At 37.1% G+C, this 26,122-nt stretch overlaps 1 protein-coding gene across 8 annotated transcripts in view; it reads right to left on the bottom strand.

Moving 5' to 3' along the window:
- Positions 1-26,122, bottom strand: part of FRRS1 (ferric chelate reductase 1) — a 99,902-nt gene continuing 73,780 nt past the window's right edge. For 7 of the 8 annotated variants that reach the window (XM_070592292.1, XM_070592287.1, XM_070592288.1 and 4 more), the window contains 10 exons: positions 23,902-24,000; positions 21,962-22,109; positions 15,455-15,568; positions 12,007-12,119; positions 9,690-9,776; positions 6,099-6,196; positions 5,783-5,841; positions 4,797-4,940; positions 3,610-3,671; positions 1-3,525 (listed from right to left, as the gene is read on the bottom strand). In XM_070592292.1, the coding sequence (XP_070448393.1) occupies positions 3,433-3,525; positions 3,610-3,671; positions 4,797-4,940; positions 5,783-5,841; positions 6,099-6,196; positions 9,690-9,776; positions 12,007-12,119; positions 15,455-15,568; positions 21,962-22,109; positions 23,902-24,000 (1,017 nt within the window). In that variant the 3' untranslated portion in view covers positions 1-3,432. Of the gene's footprint in view, positions 3,526-3,609; positions 3,672-4,796; positions 4,941-5,782; positions 5,870-6,098; positions 6,197-9,689; positions 9,777-12,006; positions 12,120-15,454; positions 15,569-21,961; positions 22,110-23,901; positions 24,001-26,122 lie in introns of those variants that run through there. The other variant, XM_070592295.1, reaches the window with a different exon arrangement.

Genomic DNA, 26,122 nt, shown 5'->3' with positions numbered 1-26,122 from the left:
TTCTCCTTTTGTGTCTGATTATTTCACTTAGCATAATGTTTTCAAAGCAAACATCAAATATCTTTATAAAATAAAAACTACACATTTTATGTGTAAAAATTACTAAAGTTTAACATTGCAATCAAACAGCAATGACATCATCAACAACATGTACAAAGCACTTTTTGCTGGCATCACTTCATTCATTCCTCACAACTGCCCTGCGAGATGAGCTTTAGATGAAGGAATGAGGCTCAGAGAAGATAAACGACTTGTCCAAGGACATGCAGCTGGTACATCAAACACGCACACTCAGGTCTTCCAACTCTACTCCCCAACTCCTAGTGCTGTTTAATTTACAGGATCAGTTGCCTCCCAGACCACCACCCCATTTATAAGGTTGGGCAGGACAAGGAGAGAAAGTCTTGGAGAGAAGTCTCTCCATATGGGAGAGAAAGTCTTGGAAGGCTCCAAGTACAAAGAAGAATTGAGCCAAAACTTGATAAACTAGCTTTTGCTGGGAAGAGAAGAACAGAAAGGGCATTCCAGGCAGGCGGCCACCAGTGGTGAGCCCGGCAGGGGCTGGGCAAGGAGGAAAGAAGCAGGATGTGGACAGGGAGAGTGTGTATCCCAATCAGATTTGAAAAGAGATTAGAATTCTTCCTTTCATTCCTTTCTATAATGGATTATCTTAAACAAGGACCTTTGTTCACTTTTTTTGCTTCTTCACCAGAGTTTACAGATAAATAGAATTTTAGCCAAAAGCTCCATGTTCTCCTAGCTTCCCAGTTGGCATCTTCTGCATCTGTCTTTTCCCACTGCATCCTGGACTGGGGCAGGATGAATATCATTTAACACACATTAAAGCCAAAATCCTGATAAAACCAAGTAAGCACTAAAGTGAATTTGATCCATTTACTCGAGAACTTATGCCATAGGCTATGCCCTTAAGATTGATTTCCACAGACCAGAAAATAATAAAAGTTGACATAGCCTCACTTATGGATGCTATCTCAACTACAATTTTCTAGAATTTGTTTCATTTGTTCTAAAAAATATACTTATTTTTATTTAATAAAGGAACCCATCTTTAGGAAGAAAACATGATTTTGCTCACTATTTGGGGCAAGATAGCTGAAGATACAAAGGCATTTAGTTTAACAATCACTTTTATCAAAAGAAATTTACAAAAAAAAAAAACACCCAGATTGTTCATTACAAAAACAAGAAGAAAAATTGAGAGGAGTGAAGAAAAGACATTTTCAAGTTATGGATATCAACCACTCATAAGCAGAGAATTATAATTTGGTACTTATGAAAAGGTTGGGTCTATTAAGATTAAATGACATGGACGTCTTTGGACAGCTGTCTGTATCAACTGGTGACATATCAAAATAGTGCTAACAGATGAATCACTGAAAAAGAAAAAGTTAAAATATCTTAGCCTCAGCACTGGAAATCCAGCAAGTTCATGTACTTGAATACCAAATACATCAGCGTTCATCTTCTCCTTAAAAGAAGCTAAGGGGCCAGCCCAGTGGTGTAGTGGTTAAGTTCGCACTCGCCACTTTGGTGGCCTAGGGTTTGTGGGTGCAGATTCTGGGTGTGGACCTACACGTGGCTCATCAAGCCATGCTGTGGTGGAGTCCCACATACAAAAAACAGAGGAAGACTGGCACAAATGTTAGCTCAGTAACAATCTTCCCTAAGCCACAAGAGGAAGATTGGGCACAGCTCAGGGTCAGTCTTCCTCACCAAAAAAAAAAAAAAGAAAGAATTTTATTAACATTTAACCTCCTTAGAATTGAAAACTCGAGGAAAATTTTTTAGTGTGCATTTCATTTTCTATACTAAAAAAATTTTTTGATAAGAGACATTCAAAAGGAAAGTTTGGACTGTAAGTAGCCTGGCATTCACAGAACATGAACACACAAAGTTCACATCTCAACCCTTAAGCCACTTATGATAAACACGTATATAAGGAAAAAAACAAAACTTCCATATCATTTTACTCAGTAAAAGATGTAGGATACATGGCTGAGGGTATTATTTATACCAGAGAGAAATTAGGGCCTTGGGCCAAGCAGAAACTATAACATAATCAAAAAGAAGGCCTAAAGAAATAAAATATGCCTCCCTAAACTTTTTTAAGAATGTCCAGATTTGTTTGTTTCCTTTGCCTAAGATAGTTGTATTCATTTCTTACAGGGTCAGAGGAATGTAAAGGGAAACATCAAACAATTGTTACAAATAATCATGGTTAGAAAACATACAAAAATAAAACCAGAAAATAACAACATTGGTCCCTAATTTCAGTTTCTAACCCATAACCCCAATTCTCCTCTCTCCAAAAGTAGCAGAAATTTTTCAAAGATTAAGAGTTGGTGGACTTTAAGGAAAATACCATCCCACAGTGTTACATTTAAATACTAAAAATGAATGACAGCACAGGGAAACAGGAACAAAGCAGTAGTTTGGTATTATGGCACCACCCACTGGCTAGAAGTCCTCATAGCAAATATGAGACCCAGCCTTAAAACACAAGATAAATTAGTGAAATAGGAAGCAAAAATAACATTGATTATTCTAATTCATTATAGCACCAGGAACTTCTAACAAAACTGAACTATCCATATTATTTTATTACCACAAGGAAAAAGAATAACAGACATGTTCACAAGGCTGAGTTTTATTAATTTTGAAATGCAAGTCTACAATCTCCAAAGCCTATGGGACTTAAATCTTATAGTCAAAACAATTAACATATAAAATGCCATTTCAGCCCTGTAGCTGAATATATAAAGACAGTCTTTAAGCAGAAGATGTACACTTGCATTTCATAGCTAAGGAAAAAATTATAATATTCATAATATATTTAAATGTTAATGAAATCTATGGTGGGGTCAGCCCCACTTCCACCTTTACCAGAGAAGTAACAAAATACACAAAGCAAACACATGCCCAAAAAACTGGACTGAAAAACATAGTTTCTCAGAAAGTCCTAATAAAGACCAGTCAGATAAACTAGTAAAAATAAGTGTTTTCTTTAAAGCACCAGAGCAGCTTTATACTCAAAAATATATTTACCTTAATACAATCTCCTTTTCAGCCTAATGACATCTTTTTTGTTTTTCCGAACAGTTCTTGTTTACTTTCTTAAATGCTAACATTCTGAAAATCTCAGCATAAAAATATTTGACAGTCATTCTCCTCCAGTACAACCTTCTCTTTAAGACTCAGAAGTACACATAAAGGCTTGACATCACTTTATAGTCCATAGGACCCTGCTGAATGTTGATCACTAAAGACCAGACTTCAGAATCTCTCCATAGACATGACCTGGTCTTCTAAGTTAGAATTCATGAATATGCTCCAGGAAGTCAGTGCAGGCTTCAGGTTTTTTGGCTTGATGATAGTTACCACCTGGTCTGCAAAGCCGAAGTCTTTGCTTGCTCATAGACTGTTGATTGCAGATAAGAACATGATGAGAAAAGTCACATTCCCACAGATATAAATTGTTAACACTGCCTTTTTAAAAGCGTGACCCTGAAAGAAAAATTGAGATATGAAGGAAAGAAACTATTGTCATTGAAGTTTTTTGTCAATATAAATTTAAAAAGAAGAACTTACTTCTGCTTCAGCTACAGTAAATGACTGAAGGATCTGAATTCTAGCATCATCCAATATTTCACCTGTTGAGAATGAGAACACAGGTTTATAAGGACAGTGGTACTCAGGTAAACTAACCCCCCAAAAAAGCCCTGATTTGTAGTGTTTGCTGATTTGCAGGGTGTACATTCTCCCGTTTCAAGCTACCAAATGCCGCAAACTTCCTGAATATTTACAGCTCTCTCAAATTGGGACAAGGTGGCTATAGCACGCATTTGTCAAGGGATTTAAAATGTGCCCTCTTCTTCTAGTCAATAAACACCTGGTCAATGTCCTAACAACGCAAGTTTAAGTACATATGTATTTTAAACAACAAGCCATAATTCCGTGGTCATCAAAAGCCCCACGTATATAACCCCACCAAGAACCAAAAACCACAGTACAGACATTTACTACTCAGCTCCTAAAAGCTGCCTAGGCTCCTAAATTCACAAAATATGCACTAAACAACAAAGAGGTTTTGTTTTTAGAAGGCCACCTTTATTTATCATTTGGGTGGCTGAAACTAGTTAGGACACAAAGGACTCTTGGCCCAGAATCTAAGCTAATTTAAAATGTCACCCATTCTCTACTAATTTCTCCACTCCTGATGGATATAGGTATCTTGATCCTGCCTGGTATACTAAGACCAAAACGGACCTTACCACTAGAGAGCTCGGGCAAAGTAAGGCCTTCCTATCTAGCTCACTGGTAGCTAGCTATATATGACGTATATGGCAACCTATGGGATAGCACGTAGGAAGTGTGTTAAACAGGTAGAATTTGTGTGCAGCTGTGCCCTCTGTTGACTTTAGGCATCTCTTCTTCCTCCATCTCAGGGTTCTCTCAGCTCCAGGCATTCAGCGTTCTCAGTGCATACTGGCCGCAAGTCAGACCAGCACGCAAAGTAAAAAGTACTGACAAAGAAGACTTCTTCCCTAAACCTAAAATCTTTCCTTTATATTTTATTCACAAATTCTAATAGTAATGAATATAAAAAACAAAGGCAGAAAATTTCCACAATTTCTACCACTGACTGGGTAATCACAGCAGAAATTTGTAGTGAGCTGCCATGTAATAGTCAACCATTAGTATCAAGAAACTAATTATATTTCAAAGTTTGTATAAATGTGATTCTACATAACGTGGCTTTTTGAACAGGTTATTACCTTTTCGAGAGAGTCGGTAAGCATGTATTTCCAGAACAATTTCAGTTCCGACATGCCAGGCTACAAATCCAATCATTACATAGGTTTTCCATGGGCCAGGAAGATCCAACCCTGGTAAATCCATTCCCAGGAACATGGCGGCCACTGTGTTTGTAGAAAAACAATATATATTCAAATGTAGTCAATACCGAAAGAGGTAACTGTGTGTGTGTGTGTGTGTGTACATGTGTGTGCATTATATCAAGTAAAACATACTAAAAAAGTTTATGAGATGAATTAGATTAATATGTAACACCAAACAGTTAATTTAGTTTTGTTTTTATTGTAAGACTAGAAAGGGTAAGATGAGAGATTATAATTTTGATCTACCAATTGTTAAAAAAGAGGCACCCAAATTTTCCAAAAAGTTTTAAGTCTGCACTGTAGGAAGGGAGAAAAGTAAGGAAACCATTGCTGATGATACCCCCCCCCCTTCCAGAGATTTCTGTAGCCTATAAAAATGCGAGGGCAGAGGGTGTCAGTTTAGGTATTTATTACACAAGCCATCAAAATGTACTGGATAATCATATTTTACTTTTGAAAACCTCTCTTCCCTTGAAGGTACCATCTCCATGGAAAGAACCTGGAGACAGGGCTGGGACCCTCTCAGCCCACCTCAGTCCAACTTACAAATGACCCTCCACTTGAGCTGCTTAAATATTTGGCTGTCAGCATGGCGTATTCTGCTGGCAAAGGCAAATGCTAAAAAAGCCTTAAAAGGAGACTTTTAAAGTCATTTTAAAAATCTGAAACTTAAAGCTGAAATAATGACTTAAATAGTTACCTCTAGAAATTACTTTCTGGATTTCGATGTTGAAGGTTGATTTCTCCTCAACAACCAATTACCCCAATTACTAATGCATCCAAAAATCATTTAAGCCAAATTACAACTTGCAACATAAACAACCAGCAGTTATATACGAGGAAGTGGCATCACAATTACATACCTGCTATGATTCTAGCCGCTGTTCCCATACTCCAATGAGTCCAGTTAAACATTTGTCTTCTACCAAAATAAAGAACCAGTCAGAATCCTTAAAAGTGATGGAACTACAATTAATTCCCAAGAGAATAAAAAGCTCGCAATTTCCCTTATTGCCTAGGAACTAGAATCGGAAGTACATTTTAAAACCTTTTAAAGTAAATATAATTAATCTATCACTGAATTTCATACAATGCCAAATGTTTCTACTTGAAAAGGGATTAGTTTGCCAACTAACGACGTCCACATTAAGAACATTTATACAGGGAAGCTGTACGTACCTTGGGTCATGTAAAGCTGGTCTGAAGGCTGCCAGAAGAGGCTGAAAAACTGCTAAAACCATCACTATACAACCAAGGTACGGGTGATAGCCTGCAGACTGAACAAAGTTACAGCACTTTAGTGGTCTCAAGCTGGATTATCACTTTACATCTTCAACTTAAAAATAATACACACAGATGTATCTTAGTGTTTTTCTGTAGCTTTAAACATCTAATAATGATAATAATAATAACAGGTACCATTCACTGAGTGTCTACTTTATACTAGGCATTCACTTTATATACATTATCACTAATGCTCACTGCAACGCTTGATGGTTAGTTATCAATACCCCACTTTCAAAAATGGGGGAACTGAGGCTCAGAGACAGCAAGTGATGTGTCCAAGGCCACAAAGGGTGCAAATGGTTGCAGCAGAATCCAAGCACAGAATGCTGCCCCTCCCCCATCAAGATGTTAGATGACCACCAACACCAGTACAGCCATTTGCAGCCCACCGAGGACTCGCCAATATCCACATGTCGAAAGCACTCATCCTAACGTCCTGTAATTATTTGTTCAGACCTCTGTGTTCCCTGAGCTGAAGGTTCTATGATTCCTTGTAACTCCAGTGCTTAACAGAGCCTTAGTCACGCAATAAACGTTGAGTAAGTGAATAAGCTGTGCAGCCACTGTATTAACATCTTATCTCCTCTGTTCAGAAGGAAGGCCTAACCCAAGAAAATACATCAACACAGTATCTCAACAGCCTTGGCTACACTCCTCTCTTAGTGCAGTTGTGTGCCTGCTCAAAACAGCAAACAATGGGTTAGACCCCTTAGCACAATGATTTCACTTAAAAACTTAAGAGGACTAAGAAGATGCTCCAAACTGTGACATGTTTAGACGGAGGGCTGTTACAGTCTGTTGTTACTGACTCCCATGCTCAGGTAGACTCTAAAATCTGTGATCTAGAACAAGGACACAGTGGTTTCTAAGCCACGAAGGGAAGCTTTTGGAAATAGGAACTAAAAGCAGACAAAAGAGTACTATAAAAATACTTTCAAACCATGGACTCAGTTACACACGGATAAAATTATAACCAGGACCATGGGGGTGGAAAGTGTCTCTATCTGATAAAAAACAGTAACAGCAGCAACAAAATTCTTATCTGTGCTTAGAGTGTGCTGGGAACTATCCTAAGTGCTTTCAGTTAATTAGCTGTCAATTCTCAGAAAGGCTAAGATGGATACTACACTATTGCCATTTTACAGATGAGTAAACTGAGAGACAGAGAAGTTAAATAACTTGCCCAACGTATCCCAGGTAATAAGTGATGACATCAGAATTTGAATCCAAGTAGTCTGGCTGTAGAATTGAGCTCCTAACCCTTATACTATCCTATTCATGAACTGCAAAGACTACAAACTACAAAGTTTACAAAATAAGTGTTACTCTTGTCCCAAATACCTGGATAAAATAAGGTTCTGATGTCTTGATTCATACCAAAAAACTTCACAATTTCCTTAAAAGAAACAGGTTGACTCATCTATAAACTACCTAAAAAGCAGGAGGGGGGTTTCCTAGTGAAATCTGTGACCCGAGAATCATCAAATCTTAGCCCTTGTAACAACAACCCAAGCTGAAATATTAAATTTTGCTATCAAATTGTGACTGGCTGTAAAACTGGAAGAGTGTAACAAAAGCATAGGTTCCGACCTTAGGTACATCACTTATTCTCAATGAGCCTTATTCATTCGTTCAATAAATATTTACTGAGTACTACTATGTAGGTACAGATCTGGTGGTTAAGATTTGGTGCTCTCACTGCAGTGGCCTGGGTTCATTTCCCAGTCAGAGAACCACACCACCTGCCTATCAGCTGTCATACTGTGGCGGCTGCATGTTGCTGTGATGCTGAAAGCTATGCCACGAGTATTTCAGACACCAGCAGGGTCACCTGTGGTGAAGAGGTTTGAGCAGAGCTTCCAGACTAAGACAGACTAGGAAGAAAGACCTGGCCACCCACTTCCCCCAAAAATGGCCATAAAAACCCTGTGAACAGCAGCAGAGCACTGTCTGATATAGCACAGAAAGATGAGAGGATGGCACAAAAAGAGTGGGCAGGGCTCAGCTCTGCTGTCCACAGGGGCACTAGGAGTCCAAATCAATGTGATGTCACTAGCAACAACACCTACTACGTACCAGAATCTTTTCTGGGTGCTTTAGATACACCAGTGAACATAACAGTAAATATTCTGGCTCTCACAGAACTTACATACTAGTGTGGGAAGGCAGATGAAGAAAAAACATAAGATATAAGTAAACTATATGAAAAGAAATAGGGTAAAGAGTGCTATGGGAAAAAATAGAGCAGGGAAGGGCTCTCTGAGAAGCTATTATCTGAGCGAAGACTTGAAGAAGGTGAGGGAGTGGAGGAAGCATGACCAAGGCAGAATGACAAATCTTCACAAAGAAAGTAAATAGGAGCATGCCTAGCATTAGGCCAGTGTGGAATGAGATGAGCTATGGGCTGAGGAGAGGGGGAGGAGATCACTACAGAGAGTAAGTGGTAGCCAATCATAGAGGTCACTGGAAGGACTTTGGCTTTACCTTTGAGTAAAATTGAGAGACATTAGAGAAACCAGTTACGGGCACAGTAATGACATGTTCTGATTTACATTGTTAAAAATCACTCTGCTTCTTGGTTGGAAACAGACTGTACACAGCCAAAGGTTGAAGTAGAGAGACCAATTAGGTACCACTACAACAGTCCAGGCAAAAGACGGTGGTGGCTCAAACCAACATAGTAGTATCAGTGATGGTGAGAGGTGTTGTATTTTAAATGCAGACGATTGGGTTTTCCTGATGGATTTCACACAGGGTGTGCAAGAGAGCAGAGTTAAGAATAATTCCAAGGTTTTGGCCTAAGAAGGGAACTGTCAACATCTAATATGGGACGGCAGCAGGTGGAGCAGGGCTGGGAGGAAAGATCAGGAATTCCATTTTGGATGGATTAGGTTTGAGCTGTTTGAGACATGCAAGTTGAGGTCCCGAGCAGACAGCTGGACGTGTGAGTCTCATGCCAGGGGAAAGGTCTAAGCAGGAGATAAACTTTTGAGAATAAGCCTCAGTTTCTTCATTTGCGACATGGGATTATTATCAATAACTACTTCATTTCAGGTTTGAATTTGATAACACATATAAAGCACTCAGCACAGCTGGTCACATAGTAGGAATGCAACTAATGTTAGCTTAGTGGTAATCATAGCATTAATTAGAGACAACTGCTTACAGTGTTCATGTTCCTTAGATATCACACTTGGAATTTTCACCACTCTGTAGTGAGAAAACTCACTAAAGCTACATAGCGTATACATAGCATTTGATGCAGCTGAAAAATACGTTTCATCACCAAGTGATCTGCGCTGACATCCTCACTCCATCACTGTCACCCAACCACGTGAAATAATCATCAGATGCTTCAGAAAGGAAAGAAAGAGGGATACCTGCAGAAACATCATTTTACCCATCATTTGAGCCTAAAAACAGCAATCTCCTTTGACATCAAAATGAATTTATATAAAAACATCCTGTTTAAGACAGACTTACCCAACTCCAGCCTCCTGTGTAAATAAAAGGTAGAACAAAAGCAATGCAGGTGAGAGCAGAAGTCGTGAGCATGAGCAGTCGGTGCACCTACAAGGATGAAATAAAGTGAGAAGAGGGTTAACTACGTCAGAGACAGGCGTTGGTGTTACTCTGGAGAAAAGATCACGGGGTGAGATTCGCTGAAGGTATGCATTCCATTGACACCTAATCACAGTTTGTGGTCAGTTAAAAAAACATCTTAGGGGGCCAACCCGGTGGTGCAGAGGTTAAGTGCACATGTCCCGTTTTGGCGGCCCGGGGTTTGCCAGTTCGGATCCCGGGTGCTGACAGGGCACCGCTTGGCAAGCCATGCTGTGGCAGGCGTCCCACATATAAAGTAGAGGAAGATGGATGTTAGCTCAGGGCCAGTCTTCCTCAGCAAAAAGAAGAGGATCGGCAGCAGATGTTAGCTCAGGGCTAATCATCCTCAAAAAAAAAAAATCTTAGTATACCACTGAACCTTAAAGACAATCATAAGCTCCCATCCTCATCATTCAAAAGCATTTGGCAAGACTTCACCTGCACAGAGCAGCAGGAATGGGTACTTCACACACAGAGCAGTTACTCGCCAAGTCCTTCATTTCCTTCCAAAGATATGTATTAAGTTCTACCATCAGGCACAGTGCAATACCAGACACAATGAGACAGCAAGGAAACGGAAAATACTGTCTCCTGAGGAGCTTGGTATATAACTGGGTAGATAAGATAAACATATATAAAATGCATAATTTTTTGCCCAAATTAAAAGAATATTGAGAGTGAAAATGGGCACTGTTAATTGATTATGCCAGGATAACTGGTACAAACCAAAACTATCCCCAGGAAAGTAGGACATATAGCCACCATATTATATATAGAGATGTCACCCTATAAATATAGACATCATATTTCTAAAGGCTGTGTATCACCATATCTATATATCATCATATGCATATATGTCTCTTTATATATATGTTACCCTATATACATAGACACCATAGTTTTTTTGTTGTATTTTTTACTTATTTTTTTTTTTTTTGAGGAAGATTAGCCCTGAGCTAACATCCACCGCCAATCCTCCTCTTTTTTCTGAGCTAACACGTGCCCATCTTCCTCTGCTTTATATGTGGGATGCCTGCCACAGCATGGCTTGACAAGCCATGTTTAGGTCCACACCTGGGATCAGAACCAGCAAACCCCCGGCGGCTGAAGCGGAATGTGCAAACTCAACTGCTGTGTCACCAGGCCAGCCTTCTAGACATCATAGTTTTAAAGGCAGTGGAGGATTTGAATTGGTAAGGAGAAGACATAAAGAGTTTTCCAGTTGGGAATATCCATATGAGCAGCTGAAAGACAGAGGGAAAGAGAGAGAGAGCAATCAAAGGCAGAGACAGACAAGAGCAAGGCATGTAGCAATAGTGAGAACAAATAGAACAGATTGACCCTGCCAGCCAATAGTGAGAAATGAAGTTAGATATGGTAAATTTTAAAAGCTACAAATTTATATGAATATGAAGTTTCAAGAATATCCTCTTATAAAGTCAAAACTGTTCGAATAAGTGGTTATTTTTTCTACAAGCAGGCATGTACATTCTATACCAACACATACTCATTGATCTGCCCTCTAGGTACAAACATCCATACTCCATGACACATGAAGAATAGAGTTTATTTTGTTTTGTTTTGAGGGGTTCTTATGGACTCTTGCCCATGTTTCTAACAAGAGATTGCCTCCTCATCTCAGAGGAAGGGGCAGCATGAAAAGGAACACTTCTACTTTCTCTTCCCACCCACACAGGAGATAGATAAATTGATTGGTGAGCTAGGGATAGCCCGACATTCATTGGCCCCTCTACCAAAGGACAGACCCCTGCCCTGCAATGCAGTAAGCACCCACTAGTTCTTTCTTCTGCTCTCCTGCCTTTCTTGACCCATCTGTACTCAGTGTAGCGGGTGCATGCTCTTCCAGCCTCTCCCCCCGCAACTAGACATGTAAGTCAGGATTATTTGGGTCCCAAAGTTTATGTTTGCCCACAAAGGAGCACACATGGCCCTGAAACATTCTCCAATCCAGCCTGACCCTTTATAAAGCTGTCTCTATTTTGATCTCCATCAAGAACCTTATGTCTGCTCTCAACTGGTTAGGAAATTAAAGGGTAAAAAGAAGAATTATTAGGATTCCAAATCTACAACAACAGTAACCACACACACAAAAAAAAATCCACACATGCTTCATATATTTTTATGTTGCAGTGTTCAAAGAACACGGAAATTGCATTAACCTTTTTCTCCCACTTACCTGAAACCAAGCTGCTTTGCCAAAGAAAACCTTTGACCAAACAGGTTTGAAGAACCGAGCAATCAGTACACCTATGCTAACGGTTGTCACCCATGCCACAAACATTAAGGCACCTACAGGTGAGAAAATACAATGGTTGACATCACAAACTAATTAAGATGTTTCTTAAATGACCAAGCCAAATGCTCAGAAAATATAAACAGCCAGCAAAATACATTCAACTGACAGGGGCATAACCTAAAAAGACCCTATACATCACAGCCCGTACCACCACCACTACTTCTAATAGTTGACACTTCCATAGCTTCTACGACATGACAAGCACTGTCTCGAAGTGCTTTATATGTATAATCTAACTGATTTTTACAAGAGTCCTATGAAGTAGTTACAATTATTGTTCTAGTTTTGCTGGATAAGGAAACTAACACATAGAGAAGTGAAGTAACTCACTAAAGGTTACAAAGTCGGGATTCGAACCCAGTCTGGCTTGAGCAACTGTGCTCTTAACCATTATGCTAACACAGCCTGTCTGCAGCTATCTCAGCATCTTCTCACATCTCACTCCAAAACACAATGAAAAACAAATAGGCACACTATTTCTAAATCGAATCACTGTCAAACTGGAGCTATGAGAAGAAGCAAATTAACAACAGTAAAGCTATTTTCAAGCAAACTTTGATGACGTTTATTGAATCTCTGCAAGAATGGATAACTCTGGAGAACATAAAGGAAATATACCACGTAAGTAAAGTTCCCCCAAAATACTAATATTCTACAATAGTATAGTATATACTACATTATTCCCTTACTTTTTCTTTAATTTTTTATTGATGCAACATTGGTTTATAACATTATATAAATTTCAGGTGTATATCATGATATTTCAATTTCTGTGTAGACGACATCATGTCCACCATCCAAAGTCTAATTACTAGTCATCACCGTACAAATGTGCCCTTCTACTCCTTTTGCCCTTCCCCCTCCCCCTCTGGTAACCAACAATCTATTCCTGTGTCTATGTGTTTCTTTATTGTTGTTGTTGTTGTTTTTTCTCTTCCACATATGAGTGAAATCATATGGTATTTGGCTTTCTCCATCTGACTTAGTTCACTTAGCATATTGCCTTCAAGGTCCATCTATGTTGTCACAAATGGCAAGATTTCATCTTTTTTATGGCTTAGTATTATATTGTATATTATATACCACATCTTTTCTTTCCCTATTCATCTGTTTATGGACACCTAGGTTCTTTCCAAGTCTTGGCTATTGTGAATACTACTGCAAAGAAGATAGGGGTACATGTAGATTTTCGAATTAATGTTTTCATGTTTTTGGATAAATACCCAGATGTGGATAGCTGGATCATATGGTAGCTCTATTTTTAAATTTTTGAGGAATCTCCACACTGTTTTCCACAGGGGCTGCAGCAGTTTGAATTCCCACCAGCAGTGTAAAAGAGTTCCCTTTTCTCCACATCCTCTCCAACACCTGTTATCTGGTAATTTTATTCCTAGGTATTTTATTCTTTTCATTGTGATTGTAAATGGGATTGTATTCTTGATTTCTCTTTCTGCTATTTTGTAGTTAGTGTTTAGTAATGCAACTGATTTGTACATTTTGATTTTCTACCCTGAAACTTGACTGTATTCGTTACTTCTAATAGTTTTTTGATGGATTCTTTAGGGTTTTCTATATATAAAATCATGTCATGTGCAAATAGTGACAGTTTCACTTCTTCCTTTCCAATTTGGATTCCTTTTCTTTCTTTTTCTTGCCTACTTGCTCTGGCTAGGACTTCCTAGTATGATGTTAGCTGTGAGTTTGTCATAAAGGGCCTTTACTATGTTGAGGCCAATCCTTCAAAGACCTTCCTTCTATACCCACTTTATTCAGAGTTTTTATCACAAATGTATGCTGTATCTTGTCAAATGCTTTCTCTGCATCTATTGAGATGATCACGTGATTTTTATTCTTCATTTTGTTAATCTGGTATATCACATTGATTGACTTGCAGATGTTCAACCGTCTTCGCATCCTCAGAATAAATCTCACTTGATCATGGTGTATGATCCTTTTAATGTATTGTTGTTTGTAATTTGCCAATATTTTGCTGAGGATTTTTGCATCTATATTCATCTGTGACATTGGCCTGTAATTTTCTTTTCTCATGTTGTCCTTGTCTGGTTTTGGTATCAGGGTAACATTGGCCTCATAGAATGAGTAAGGAAGCATCCCCTCCTCTTCAATTTTTTGGAAGAGTTTGAGAAGGACTGATATTAATCTTCGAATGTTTGGTAGAATTCAGGGAAGCCATCTAGTCCTGGACTTTTGTTTTTAGAAGGTTTTTTATTTCTCTTTCAATCTCCTTTCTAGTGGTCAGTCTGTTCAGATTTTCTATTCTTGATTCAGTTTTGGAAAGTTCTATGATTCTAAGAATGGATCCATTTCTTTTAGATTATCCAATTTGTTGGCACATAGCTTTTTGTAGTATTCTCAAAATCTTTTATATTTCTGTGGTATCTGTTGTAATTTCTCTTCTTTCATTTCTGATTTTATTTATTGGAGCCTTCTCTTTTTTTCTTGGTGAGCTTAGCTAAAGGTTTGTCAATTTTGTTTACCTTTTCACAGAAACAGTTCTTAGTTTCATTGGTCTTTTCTACCATCTTTTTAGTCTCCATTTCATTTATTTTCATTCTGATTTTTATTATTTCCTTCCTTCTACTGATCTGGGGCTCCATTTGTTCTTCTTTTTCTAGTTCCTTTAGGTGTAACGTTACATTGTTTATTTAACATTTTTCTTGTTTTTTGAGGTAGGCCTGTATAGCTATAAACTTCCCTCAGTACTGCTTTGCTGTCTCCCATAGATTTTGGTATGTTGTATTTTCATTTGTAGCCAGGTATTTTTATTCCTCCTTTGATTTCGTCATTGACCCAACAGTTGTTCAGTGGCATTTTGTTTAATCTCCACACATTTGAGAATTTTTCAGTTTTCTTCTTGTAGTTGATTTCTACACAGTTTCTGTATGATTTCTATAGTTTCATACCATGACCCTGCTGGTATCTGAAATATTAGTAGCATAGCTTTCAGCATCATGGCAGCATGCAGCCATCACAGTATGACAATTGTCAGGGTAATGTGGTTCCCTGACAAGGAAACAAATCCAGAGTACAGCAGTGAGAGTGCCAAATCTAACCAGCAGACTATGAGGGCTGGCTTTTTAATGTGCAGCCAGGGTTAAAACCACTGAATTATCCCTACTCTCAATTTCTAAAAAAAATTAGCAAATATTAAGATAGATATTGCTACCTGCAAATGTTAATGTTTAAACTTAGAAGATTTATGAACATTTGCTAAATTATGCCCGCTGCCACTCCTAATTCAGCCAGCACTGAGCCATCAGGTAAGTTTATTCCACAAAATAGCAATACTACTACACATGTAGCTTACCGTGAGCCTTCAGAAGGAGTGAAGAACGGGATCCTCCTACATTCTTTGGAGAGTTTATCACATCATGTTTTTCATACGTAATCAAAGGTCGCTGAGAATGCTTATAGATTCGAACTGAAATTTAAAAAAACAAAAAGCCAAAGAATAATTACTTCCCAAGGAGAGAAAAAATGGAAAGACAGTGGCATAGAATGGAAATAAAACTTTGTAAGGTAATATAAAATAAATAAATATCAACAAAAATGCCATTCACATGCAAAAGCAACATAAACATACATTCAAGTACACATAATCTTCTTGAAGAAAGTTAAATAATTTAGCCAAGATTCAACCAAGAGATGAATCAAAATGAAGACTAGGAATGGAGAAGTTATGGTAAAAGAACTGGTGGTGTGCAAGAGATCAGCTAAACAACGTTAAGTCAAAATAATGACTGTTAATAAGATCACGAATCATTCAAAATGCCAAACATAATTCTTGAAAGAGAATGTATGTTAAAGAAAACTATAATCCTAGATTAAGCCAACAGAAATTGGGCCTACAAGAAGGGGATAGGTAGAAGACAAAGAAAAGTGTTTTGATGCTAAGTTATTTGGCATATGGTCAGTTTGGACTGGGTTTGACTAACAAACCAAAATCCCAAATAATAACGATGTAAACAAATTGAAGAGATATTATATAATTATTTATTATATATAAAATTAAATCTGTGAATGTACAGAACTATTCCAATTTGTTCATGTATGTGAGTATGTATACGTGTGTGTGTATTCTGAGAGTCTATCTTATAGAAACATTCCACATTTTAACCAAAGATATATGTACAAGGATGTTCATAGAAACTTTTTTATGTTGGCCAAAAAAAAATTTAAATAAACTAAATGTCCATCATTAGGAGAATGAGTAAATAAATTATAGAATATACATACATTTTTAGAATACAATGCAGTCATTAAAAAGAACAAAAACAATTTAAAAATTTGATATAACAGATACATATGAAGTTTCATTCCAAACAAATAATAGGTTTTAGACCACAGACTATATCTCAGTAATTTCCTAAAAGAAATAATTATACAGGATACAAGTTATATCATCTATCCAAAATGCAACAACACTAAAAATTAATAATAAAAGGTAGAAAACAATGGCCCACCCAGATATTTACAAAACTACTCTTCCAAATAAGCCTTTGGTTAAACAGGAAATCAAAACTAAAGTCACAAGTCTTTTCAAAAATGTATAACAACGAAGACACTTCATATCAAAACTCATGTGATGCAATCAAGGTACTATTCAAAAGAAGTTTTTATCATCTCAAAAGCATTTCCTTTAAATAAAAAAAAAAAGACAAAGTATTGAAGTGATCACTTAATTCAAGATGTGTTTAAAACAACAAAATATAGCCTGGGAACCCAGAAAAGAAGATTGATTAAAAATAAAAGTAGAAATTAAACAAACAAGTCAGTCTAAAAATCAGAAAAATCAACTCTGTAAAAGGTCACTAAAATTGATTGAGTTTTTGGCAAGTCTAACCACAAGATAAAAAGAAATATCACAAACAGTATTAGAAATGAAAAGGGTAACATAGCTACTGATATAGAAGATATTCTTAAAAAGCATATGAAAATGCTATAAACAACTTTAAGTCAGCCAAAAATATTTCAAAATCTAAATGAAATCGATGAATTTCTGGGAAAATCTAGAATTACAAAAACTGATCAAAGAAGTAGTAGTAACTCTGGAGAGTAATAACAATAGAAGAATTTTTTTTAATTAGTCAACTATTTCCATCCCTAAAGGCTCCGATTGTTATGTGGATGAGTTCTATCATACCATTAAAAAAAATTTTTTAACTTTAAAAATTCTTATTTAAACTCCCTAGAGTTCATTCTATAAGATTAGCGTAACACTGAAACCAAAACTAGGAGGCATGCACATACATGCAAACACACACAATCCCAAAACCATAGACCAAAATCATTTATGAATATAGATGCAAAAACTTAAATAAAATATTAGTTAATCAAATCAACTGTGCATTAAAAGAATAATAAATATGGCCAAGCAAAGTTGATCCTAGAAAAGTGAGGATTGTTCACCATTCAGAAATCTATAAAAGTAATAATAAAATATCATCTCAATAGCTGGCCAAAAGACATCAGATGAAATTCAGCACACATCCATGACATGAATGCTTAGTAAAGTTAGGAACAGAAGAACATTTCTGAAACACAATAAAAAACATCTACCAGAAAAAAATACAACAAACATGACACTTAACACTGAATATCAGATGCATTCCCAACAAAATCAGGAGCCAGACAAGAATGCTTGCCATATCAGCACTGCCATTCCACGTTGTTCTGGAAGAACCAGACGATGCAGTGAAACAAGAATGAAAATGAGGGCTATTGACCTTGTCGTTATTTGCATGGGATGTGATGTTTATCTAGAAAATCCAAGACAATCAACTAGAAAACTAAGGGGCATAATTCAAGATAAACATTCAAAACTCAGTAACTTTCTTAAACACCAACAAATTTAGAAAATGCAAGAAAAATAATTCCATTCACAAGTTTGTTTTAGAAATCTATAAAATATCCAAAAACAAAGTAACAAAAAATATATGACTTATATGAAGATATGAAGAAAACTATAAAATTTCACTGAAAGATACATATACACAGGATCTGAATAAATAAAATATCCCAATATAGTCCTGGATAGTGACACTCACTCTTGCACAGATGTCAATTATTCTCCAAATTAATCTAACATTCATTGCACTTCCAATCACAACCACAATAGAATTTTTAAAGAAATTTGACAAATCATTACTTAAGTTCATCAAAAAGAACAGATACACAATGAAGAGGCAAGAATTCCTGAAAAAGAAGGCCAGGAGGGGAATCATGTTCTATCAAAATCCACAACCTATTATAAAGCTATAGTAATTTCAACTAGTGAAGTAATAGATAGATCAATGGAAGAACAAACTAGAAATAGTGTACTTTACTGATAGATTTTTAGTATATGGGAAGGAGGCTTTTGAAGCAGTAGAGATAAAATGGACTATTCAAAAAATCGTGTTAGGACACCTGGTTATTCCTTTGACAAATACCATTATATCACAGCTTGTTATAACAGGGAAGATCAGAGACAAAGCTGAAAATGAGAAGAGTTTTATGTAATGAATACCTAGAGAAGAGAGTGTCAAGAAGAAAGAGTCAATGATTATCAGGAGCTACAAAAATGTCAAAAAGAAAAGATAAAGAAAACTATTGAAAATGACACGAAAGGCACTGAAGAATCTAACAATACTGCATTCGCAGAGCGGTAGTGATGAAAACAAGACCGCATCCCCAACAGCCTGAGAGTCAAGTTGGAAGAAAACTGTTTTGAAACTCTGATTCACCACGGAGCCATGGACTAAGCATGAACTTACCCTTCATTAAAGCAGAAGTCCATTTTAATTTCAGAGTTCCACCAAAGGGCCCCATTACAATTTTGGAGTTCTGCTCTAAGGGAGGTTGAGTTTGTGTTTAGTTCATGGCTCTTCAGTATTGTGAGACATATCATATTTCAAAATTATTAAAATAACAGGTCATGTGGTAACAGGGTCTCTATTTTATTAATTATTTAAATTGGTAGCTTTCCTAATTGTGAATTACTTATTCACCTGAGTTTTTTCAGTTCAAACACTCAGCATTTCAGATGACTGCTTATCTCATTATTAGACAATGTCAGCATTCTGGGGACGGAAACAGCAATTAGAAAAAGGTTTTAAGTGGATTTTACTGAAATTGGGTACATTTTACATTTATATGGGTTATGGAGATTATATGATTGTTTTTAAAAATGCTTTCAACCTCACAAAGCCTCACTGCTTTTAAGCAGAGTGCAACTTATAATTGGTCCACATACATATATAACATAGATAACGGAAGAGACAATGATTTACGTGATAATGGCACTTTGTTTAACACTACAAAGGAAGTGGAAAGTGAATTCCCTGGCACAGTAATGTCTAGGCTTGTTTTTTCTGATGCTTTGCACTCTACCAGTTAAAAAAAATGTCTGGGGGCCAGCCCAGTGGCGCAGTGGTTAAGTTTGCATGCTCCACTTTGGCATCCCAGGGTTCGCTGGTTTGGATCCCAGGTGCAGACCTAGGCACTGCTTGGCAAGCCATGCTGTGGCAGGCGTCCCACATACAAAGTAGAGGAAGATGGGCACAGATGTTAGCTCAGGGCCAGTCTTCCTCAAAAATAAAAATGAGTCTGTGCCCTCATATATATTTTTGTTAATAAGAATATTCATGCACTACTTTTTTAATACATTATAAACACTATAAAATATATTGAAACAAATTTTTTAATGAGATAAAATAAATATAAATAGAAAATTCTAGTATTGTTCCTTGTATCCCACGGACTGTCTTACAATGCGTATACTTAGTTGGGAGAACACTATCCTAGAATAGGATATATATATATATCTTGCTATATCTATAACTTGCTAGGGCACCAAAGGAAGCAGTCTGCTATGATGGAAAGGTCATGACCTTTGTAGTTAGAACAGATCTGGGTTTAATTTCTGACTCCACCGCTTGTTTGATTTTGAACAAGTTACTTAGCCTTTCTAGGTTCCGGTTTCCTTGTCTCTAAAACGGGAAATATAATATCTATTTACAAAGCCGCTGTGAGAAATAAATGAGATATATGTAATTTACAATAAGTGATAGCTGCAGTAATAACAATGACACAATTGTTATCGTGCACACTAACCCACACTTTAGTAGTGTCTGTTTGAAAACACAAATATTTGACCTTCTCCTCATTAAAAATTCATTTCCTGCATTTTCCATGTTTGAAAGTATTGAATAGTTAGGCTCTGAGGTAAAAGAGTGTGGGTTTAAATTCCAGCTCTACCATTTACTTGTCTAGGGAAATTATTTAACCTCCCTAAATTTCCTCCCAGATAAACTAGGAATAATGAGAGTACGTATCTAGTGTAGTTCTTAGGAAGATAAAAATAAAGAACCTAACTATAGCACTTAGCAGCGACTGGCATTCATTAAACACGAAGAAATCTGTACTCATTGTTATCACTTAACCAAAAAATTATTTTCAAGCTACATTTGCTGTTGCTAGTGCAATTAAGAATACATGATTTGGCTAAGACAACTACATGTATCACCTACAACTAAATCTACAAATGTTACTGAATTTCTCTAACACTGAGTAGATATTTTATCCTGCCCCAAAACCTTTTGGGTCTCCACTTTACCTATAGTATAAAATCTAAACCGCATGATAGAATAGTCTAGGCTTTTCACAGTTTTGCCTGCATCACATTTCTGCTCTTCCTCTTCCTATACCCCAACCCCTAGCCCTCCATTTTATATGCCCAGCGTCTCACTATTTTCTTTTTTTTTTTTTGAGGAAGACTAGCCCTGAGCTAACTGCTGCCAATGCTCCTCTTTTCGCTCAGCAAGACTGGCCCTGAGCTAACATCCATGCCCATCTTCCTCCACTTTATACATAGGATGCCTACCACAGGATGGCTTGATGAGCGGTGCCACGTCCACACCCGGGATCCGAACTGGCGAACCCCAGGCCGCCAAAGTGGAACATGCGAACTTAACCGCTGCGCCACCGGGCCAGCCCCTCACTATTTTCAAAGGAGGTTTTAGTCTCAAAGTTTTGGGGCAGTATTATCTCCAAAGAGATGAGTCAGTAAATACCACCTTGGAATTTCCAACAGTTCTTCAAAATATCATCAGCCAAGACCTTAAACAAAATCTGCTTATTCCTATTAAGATGTGTTGCAATACTCACCACAGTAGTCTTCTTATGGATAAACTAATCATTCAAACTCATAAAACTACCTTAGACTGCATTTGGCATCAGATTCACTTGGAAAGATGTGGGACAGGAAACTCAGAACACCTGCAGGGGCTGTGAGACATTCTCCTTTGATGGGAGGTCCTCAGCAGTTTACTCAGCTGCCCAGGAGCTATTCTCTTTACCCCTTCCACCTCCCTGGAGAAAGCTCAGGTCCAAGCAGATGAGATTCATATTGGACAGGTTATCCCACAGGAGCCAACATCTCTTGCAACAACTCCAAAGTCTCTGGTTAGGGCCTCTGTAAGAAATCCACCAATGTCACAATACTCAGGAAAGCCCAAAGATATGGCTTCTTACCAGGCATTTATGGTTCTTCGTGGTACAAACGCAGTTTACCAGAAAGAAGTCATATTTATCATAAGCATGTTGCCTTATAACATAATTGACACTACTTTTATCTAGTTTCCAGAGAAACAAAGCTAGAAGGTCAACCAAAGTCAACTTTTCAGGCAAAAAATGGAAAAGTGTATTGATAACACTTTACCCACAAGTATATATCTTAAAAATGAGCAATCACAGTAGTCTCTCCAAAAAAAATGGAGGGGAGGGGAAAGAGAGAGAAAAAAACTTGGAAAGATAGTTTTCATCAATGACTTACCATCATCAGCTGCTCCATCTGCTAGGAATATGTAATAGCTTGTGTTTAGATCAAATCTATTCTTAACCCCAGGAATGCTAATGTTTCTTCTGAAAGAACACTGCATAACACCATCCTCCAGCCTCCAAGCCATATCCTCCAGTGTATCCTATAAACACACACAATGGGTCTTCTCAGCACTTTCCAAAGATTTGCTAAAAATAAGATATGATCAAAATCCTGACCTGTTCAATTTCCTTTCTCTAAGATCCTCTGTGCTTGTTTTGTCTACAGTGTCATTGTTTTTCCACTTCCTCTTTGAAGAGTAAAAGAAATGTTTTCTCCCAGTTTGTCTTTATCCCACTTGGCAAAAATATTATTTTTACTTTGAGTCAGAATCCAACAATTCCTATACCCAGGTTAGAAACTTTTGCAGATGTACTAACTCCATCTGGCTGCTAACACACAATCAAAAACACTGAAGAAACAATTAGCAAGTAATACCCTAGTGGCCAAAATGCAACATGCAACTGGGGAGAAGTTCTAACCCCGTGGGAAAGCTATGCAGAGAACATATGTCATTAGATGATAGCTACTGCTGGGTTAGAGCTCATTTGCTTGTCAATTGCTGTGTGAAAAAGACACTTCTCTACCAGAAATAGGCCACCTTTAGCACAGATGCCAACAAGGGGAACTTGAGACAACTGCCAGAGGCACTGAAGCACTCTCTACCATATGTGCTCCTCTTTCTTGCTAGTCAAGAAATTCTTTGTGTGACTAACATAAGCCTCTTCTTAAAAATCTGTCTGTAAACTTTTGAAAAGCTGATGCTTTGACCATCTTAACAAACCATGAAATATTTTTGGGGGGGCAGGCCCCATGGCATAGTGGTTAAGTATGGCATGCTCTGCTTCATTGGCCCAGGTTCGCAGGTTTGGATCCCAGGTGCCACCCTACACCATTCATAAAGCCACGCTGTGGCAGCGACCCACATAAAAACAGAGGAAGATTGGCACAGATGTTAGCTCAGGGCTAATCATCCTTAAGCAAAAAAAGAAAAAGATTGACAACAGATGTTAGCTCAGAGCGAATCTTTCTCACCAAAAAAATATAAATATATTTTTTGTAAGATGGACCAAAAAGCATTTAAGTGATACAAGCAAGAATTCATCTTTTACTAAAAGAGAAACCTGTCTTGTGCTTTCTAAAGCACAGAAAAGAGAAGATGTTAGTCAAAGGGTGCAAAGTTGCAGTTATGCAGGATGACTAAGTCTAACAAGATCTAATGTACAGCATTATAACTATAGTCAATAATACATACTATAAACTGGAAATTACTAGGAGAGTAGATTTCAGGAGCTCTCACCACACACAAAAAAATGATAACTATGTGAGGAGATGGATATATTAACTAGCTTCACTGTAGTAATCATTTCACTATGCATTTGTATATCAAAACATCATGTTGTACATCTTAAATACATATAGTTTTTATTTTAAAAATATGTATTGTAGGGTCCGGCCTGGTGGCACAGTTGTTACATGCATACGTTCTGCTTCAGTGGCCCAGGAGTCACCGGTTTGGATCCCGGGTGCGGACATGGCACTGCTTGGCAAGCCATGCTGTGGTAGGTGTCCCACATATAAAGTACAGGAAGATGGGCATGGATGTTAGTTCAGGGCCAGTCTTCCTCAGCCAAAAGAGGAGGATTGGCAGATGTTAGCTCAAGGCTAAGCTTCTTCTGGGAAAAAAAATATGTATATATTGTAAAACTAAAATAAAATGCAGAAAAGTTTCTCTCAGATTATTATAAGAGAGGAACTCTGCTGCCAGGCTCCTCTTCAGGCTTTGCTGCTAACTGTGGGTTTGGAAGCCGTTTTGCAACACAGCCACGCACTGTCAGCCACATAGGTAGAAGGTGGACCAGCCAGGTGGAGGTTCCCAAAAGTTTCACACCTACCCTGGAGTCCATCACAGGGTGGCTTCGCCCCATCAAATGGGAAGGTTGGATGGACACAGTCTGATCTTCATGAATACACACATAAGCATCATCATCACCCTGAAAAACAATTGCAAATAAGGAAAGAAAAACTCAAAGGAATTTCAACATTTTGTTTTTTTAAAAGTCTTTAATGAAATCAAATAGCACTTGATGTTTTTTAATACATAATTTACTGACTCTATCTTAAATGGTACTACAAATTCTAAAGAACTGGCTGTCCAACTTATTAATTAAAAATAATTTTGTTATAATATAAAAGCAATACAATTTCAGCATAAAAACAGATTAAAGTGGACATATAACATGTTTATGTGCCCATAAACCCATCACCAACTGATCATCACTTTAATAGTTTTGTATATATGCATCCAAGTCTATTTGTATTTATACCTATTTTTTATCCCAAAATGGGAAAATACACAGTTTTGTTAACTTTTTCCACTGAACTTATCACATTGTTCTGGATATTTATTTGTAAATTAATATATACGTCCTACAAATTTTCATAACTATAGATGCACTGCATTATGTTGGGTTTGGGGGGTAATTTTTAGAAGACACTGTAATCAAATATTGTTAATGTTGTACAAATTCAATAGATTTACTATTACATATTAAGACCAAAATGTCAGAGCTCAAGGAGGCAATTTTTTGTCAATCTAGTTCTTATATATCCTTTAGTCTCCAATATTCCTTAACTCTAAAAGCTAGACCTTATTTAAAGTGAGTTTCAGAGGGCAGACTGCATTTTCAAAGTACATTTAAATGATGGTATCAACGAATAATCTGGATTTTAAGTTATTGTGTATAGTTTTGATTCTTTCACCTATTCTAAACCATTCTCTATAAACTATCTAACAAGGTCTTTTATGTGCTTTAGTCACTAAACTACTTAAACAAGATCCAAGACTAACAAGTTATAATAAATTTTGCTATAAATACTAATATGATATTCAAATGTGTTAAATTTATTTTTAAAAGTTCCACTTTTGAGAACTCTCAAGTACATAACCTTAGCAAAGCAATTATTTACTGTTACACATCTTATATTTAAATCAGAATTAGCCCAACTCAAGAAATTTGGAGCCGTCCTGATTTAAACCAGGAATCAGCAAACTATGGCACACAGACCAAATTCAACTTGATGCCTGTTTTTGTACAGCCCACCGGCTAAGAATAGTGTTTACTTATCTAAATGATTTTTAAAAATTAAAAGAAGAATACTATTTCATGATGAGTAAAAATATATGAAACCCAAACTTCAGTGTCCACAAATAAAGTTTTATTGGAACGCAGCACACTTAGTAATTTATGGATTGTCTATGGCTGCTTTAGCACTACAACAACAGAACTGAGGAGTTGCAACAGAGACCATATGCCCAAAAATTCTAAAGTAGTTACTATCTGGACCTTTACAGAAAAAGTTTGCTGATCTCTGATTTAAACAAACACCGTGTGTTTTCTAGGATGTCTATCATCAACAAGGCATAAGAATTCTTTTGTTATTTAAAATAAATTTTAATATAACAAAATGGTTGGTTTTGAGGCAAACTGATGATAAGAAGTCAACTACCATACTAAATGATTGCAGGTACACCTCCCAAATATTGGAGAGGATGACACAAATCGAGAAGAAGTAACTCAATTCTCATTACTCTACAATGAAGGGGAAAAGAAGGTGCTATTACCATCTTAGGCTCCAGGCAGTTCTAGAAACCCCAAGTTTGGAGCATGGAAGCACACATGTAAGAAGTTCCACCAAACCTCTGAATTGGACAGAACCTCCTTCCCACGTTTGTTCCTCTTGATTCAAGCATTTAGAATGCACTCTGTGAGAAAACATTGTGAGGATACCCAAGGAGAAATACAGACGACTAGATGGTTCTTACAATCACAGACTGTGTTTTAATGGAGGAGACAGATGGTTATAATAGTACGTGAAATATGATAAAACAGAGATTTAGACAAAGTGCTACAGAAAGACAAATTATATAGGGACAGAGGATTGAAAAGATTTATCAGAAAAGATAATAATTAACCAGGCCTTAGAGAATAAAAAATATTTATATGTGAATATGTGAATCTCAGTAAAGCTAAGATTAAGAGAAAAGTTTTCCAAGCTGAGGAACTTCCAGGACAAAAGATAAAAAAAAAAAATATATGAAAATTTTAGGAAATC

This window comes from Equus przewalskii, chromosome 24 (genome assembly GCF_037783145.1).
Source record: "Equus przewalskii isolate Varuska chromosome 24, EquPr2, whole genome shotgun sequence".
Classification (NCBI taxonomy): domain Eukaryota; kingdom Metazoa; phylum Chordata; class Mammalia; order Perissodactyla; family Equidae; genus Equus; species Equus przewalskii.
Note: the sequence above shows the minus strand (reverse complement) of the source record. Positions and strands in the feature narration are given on the sequence as shown.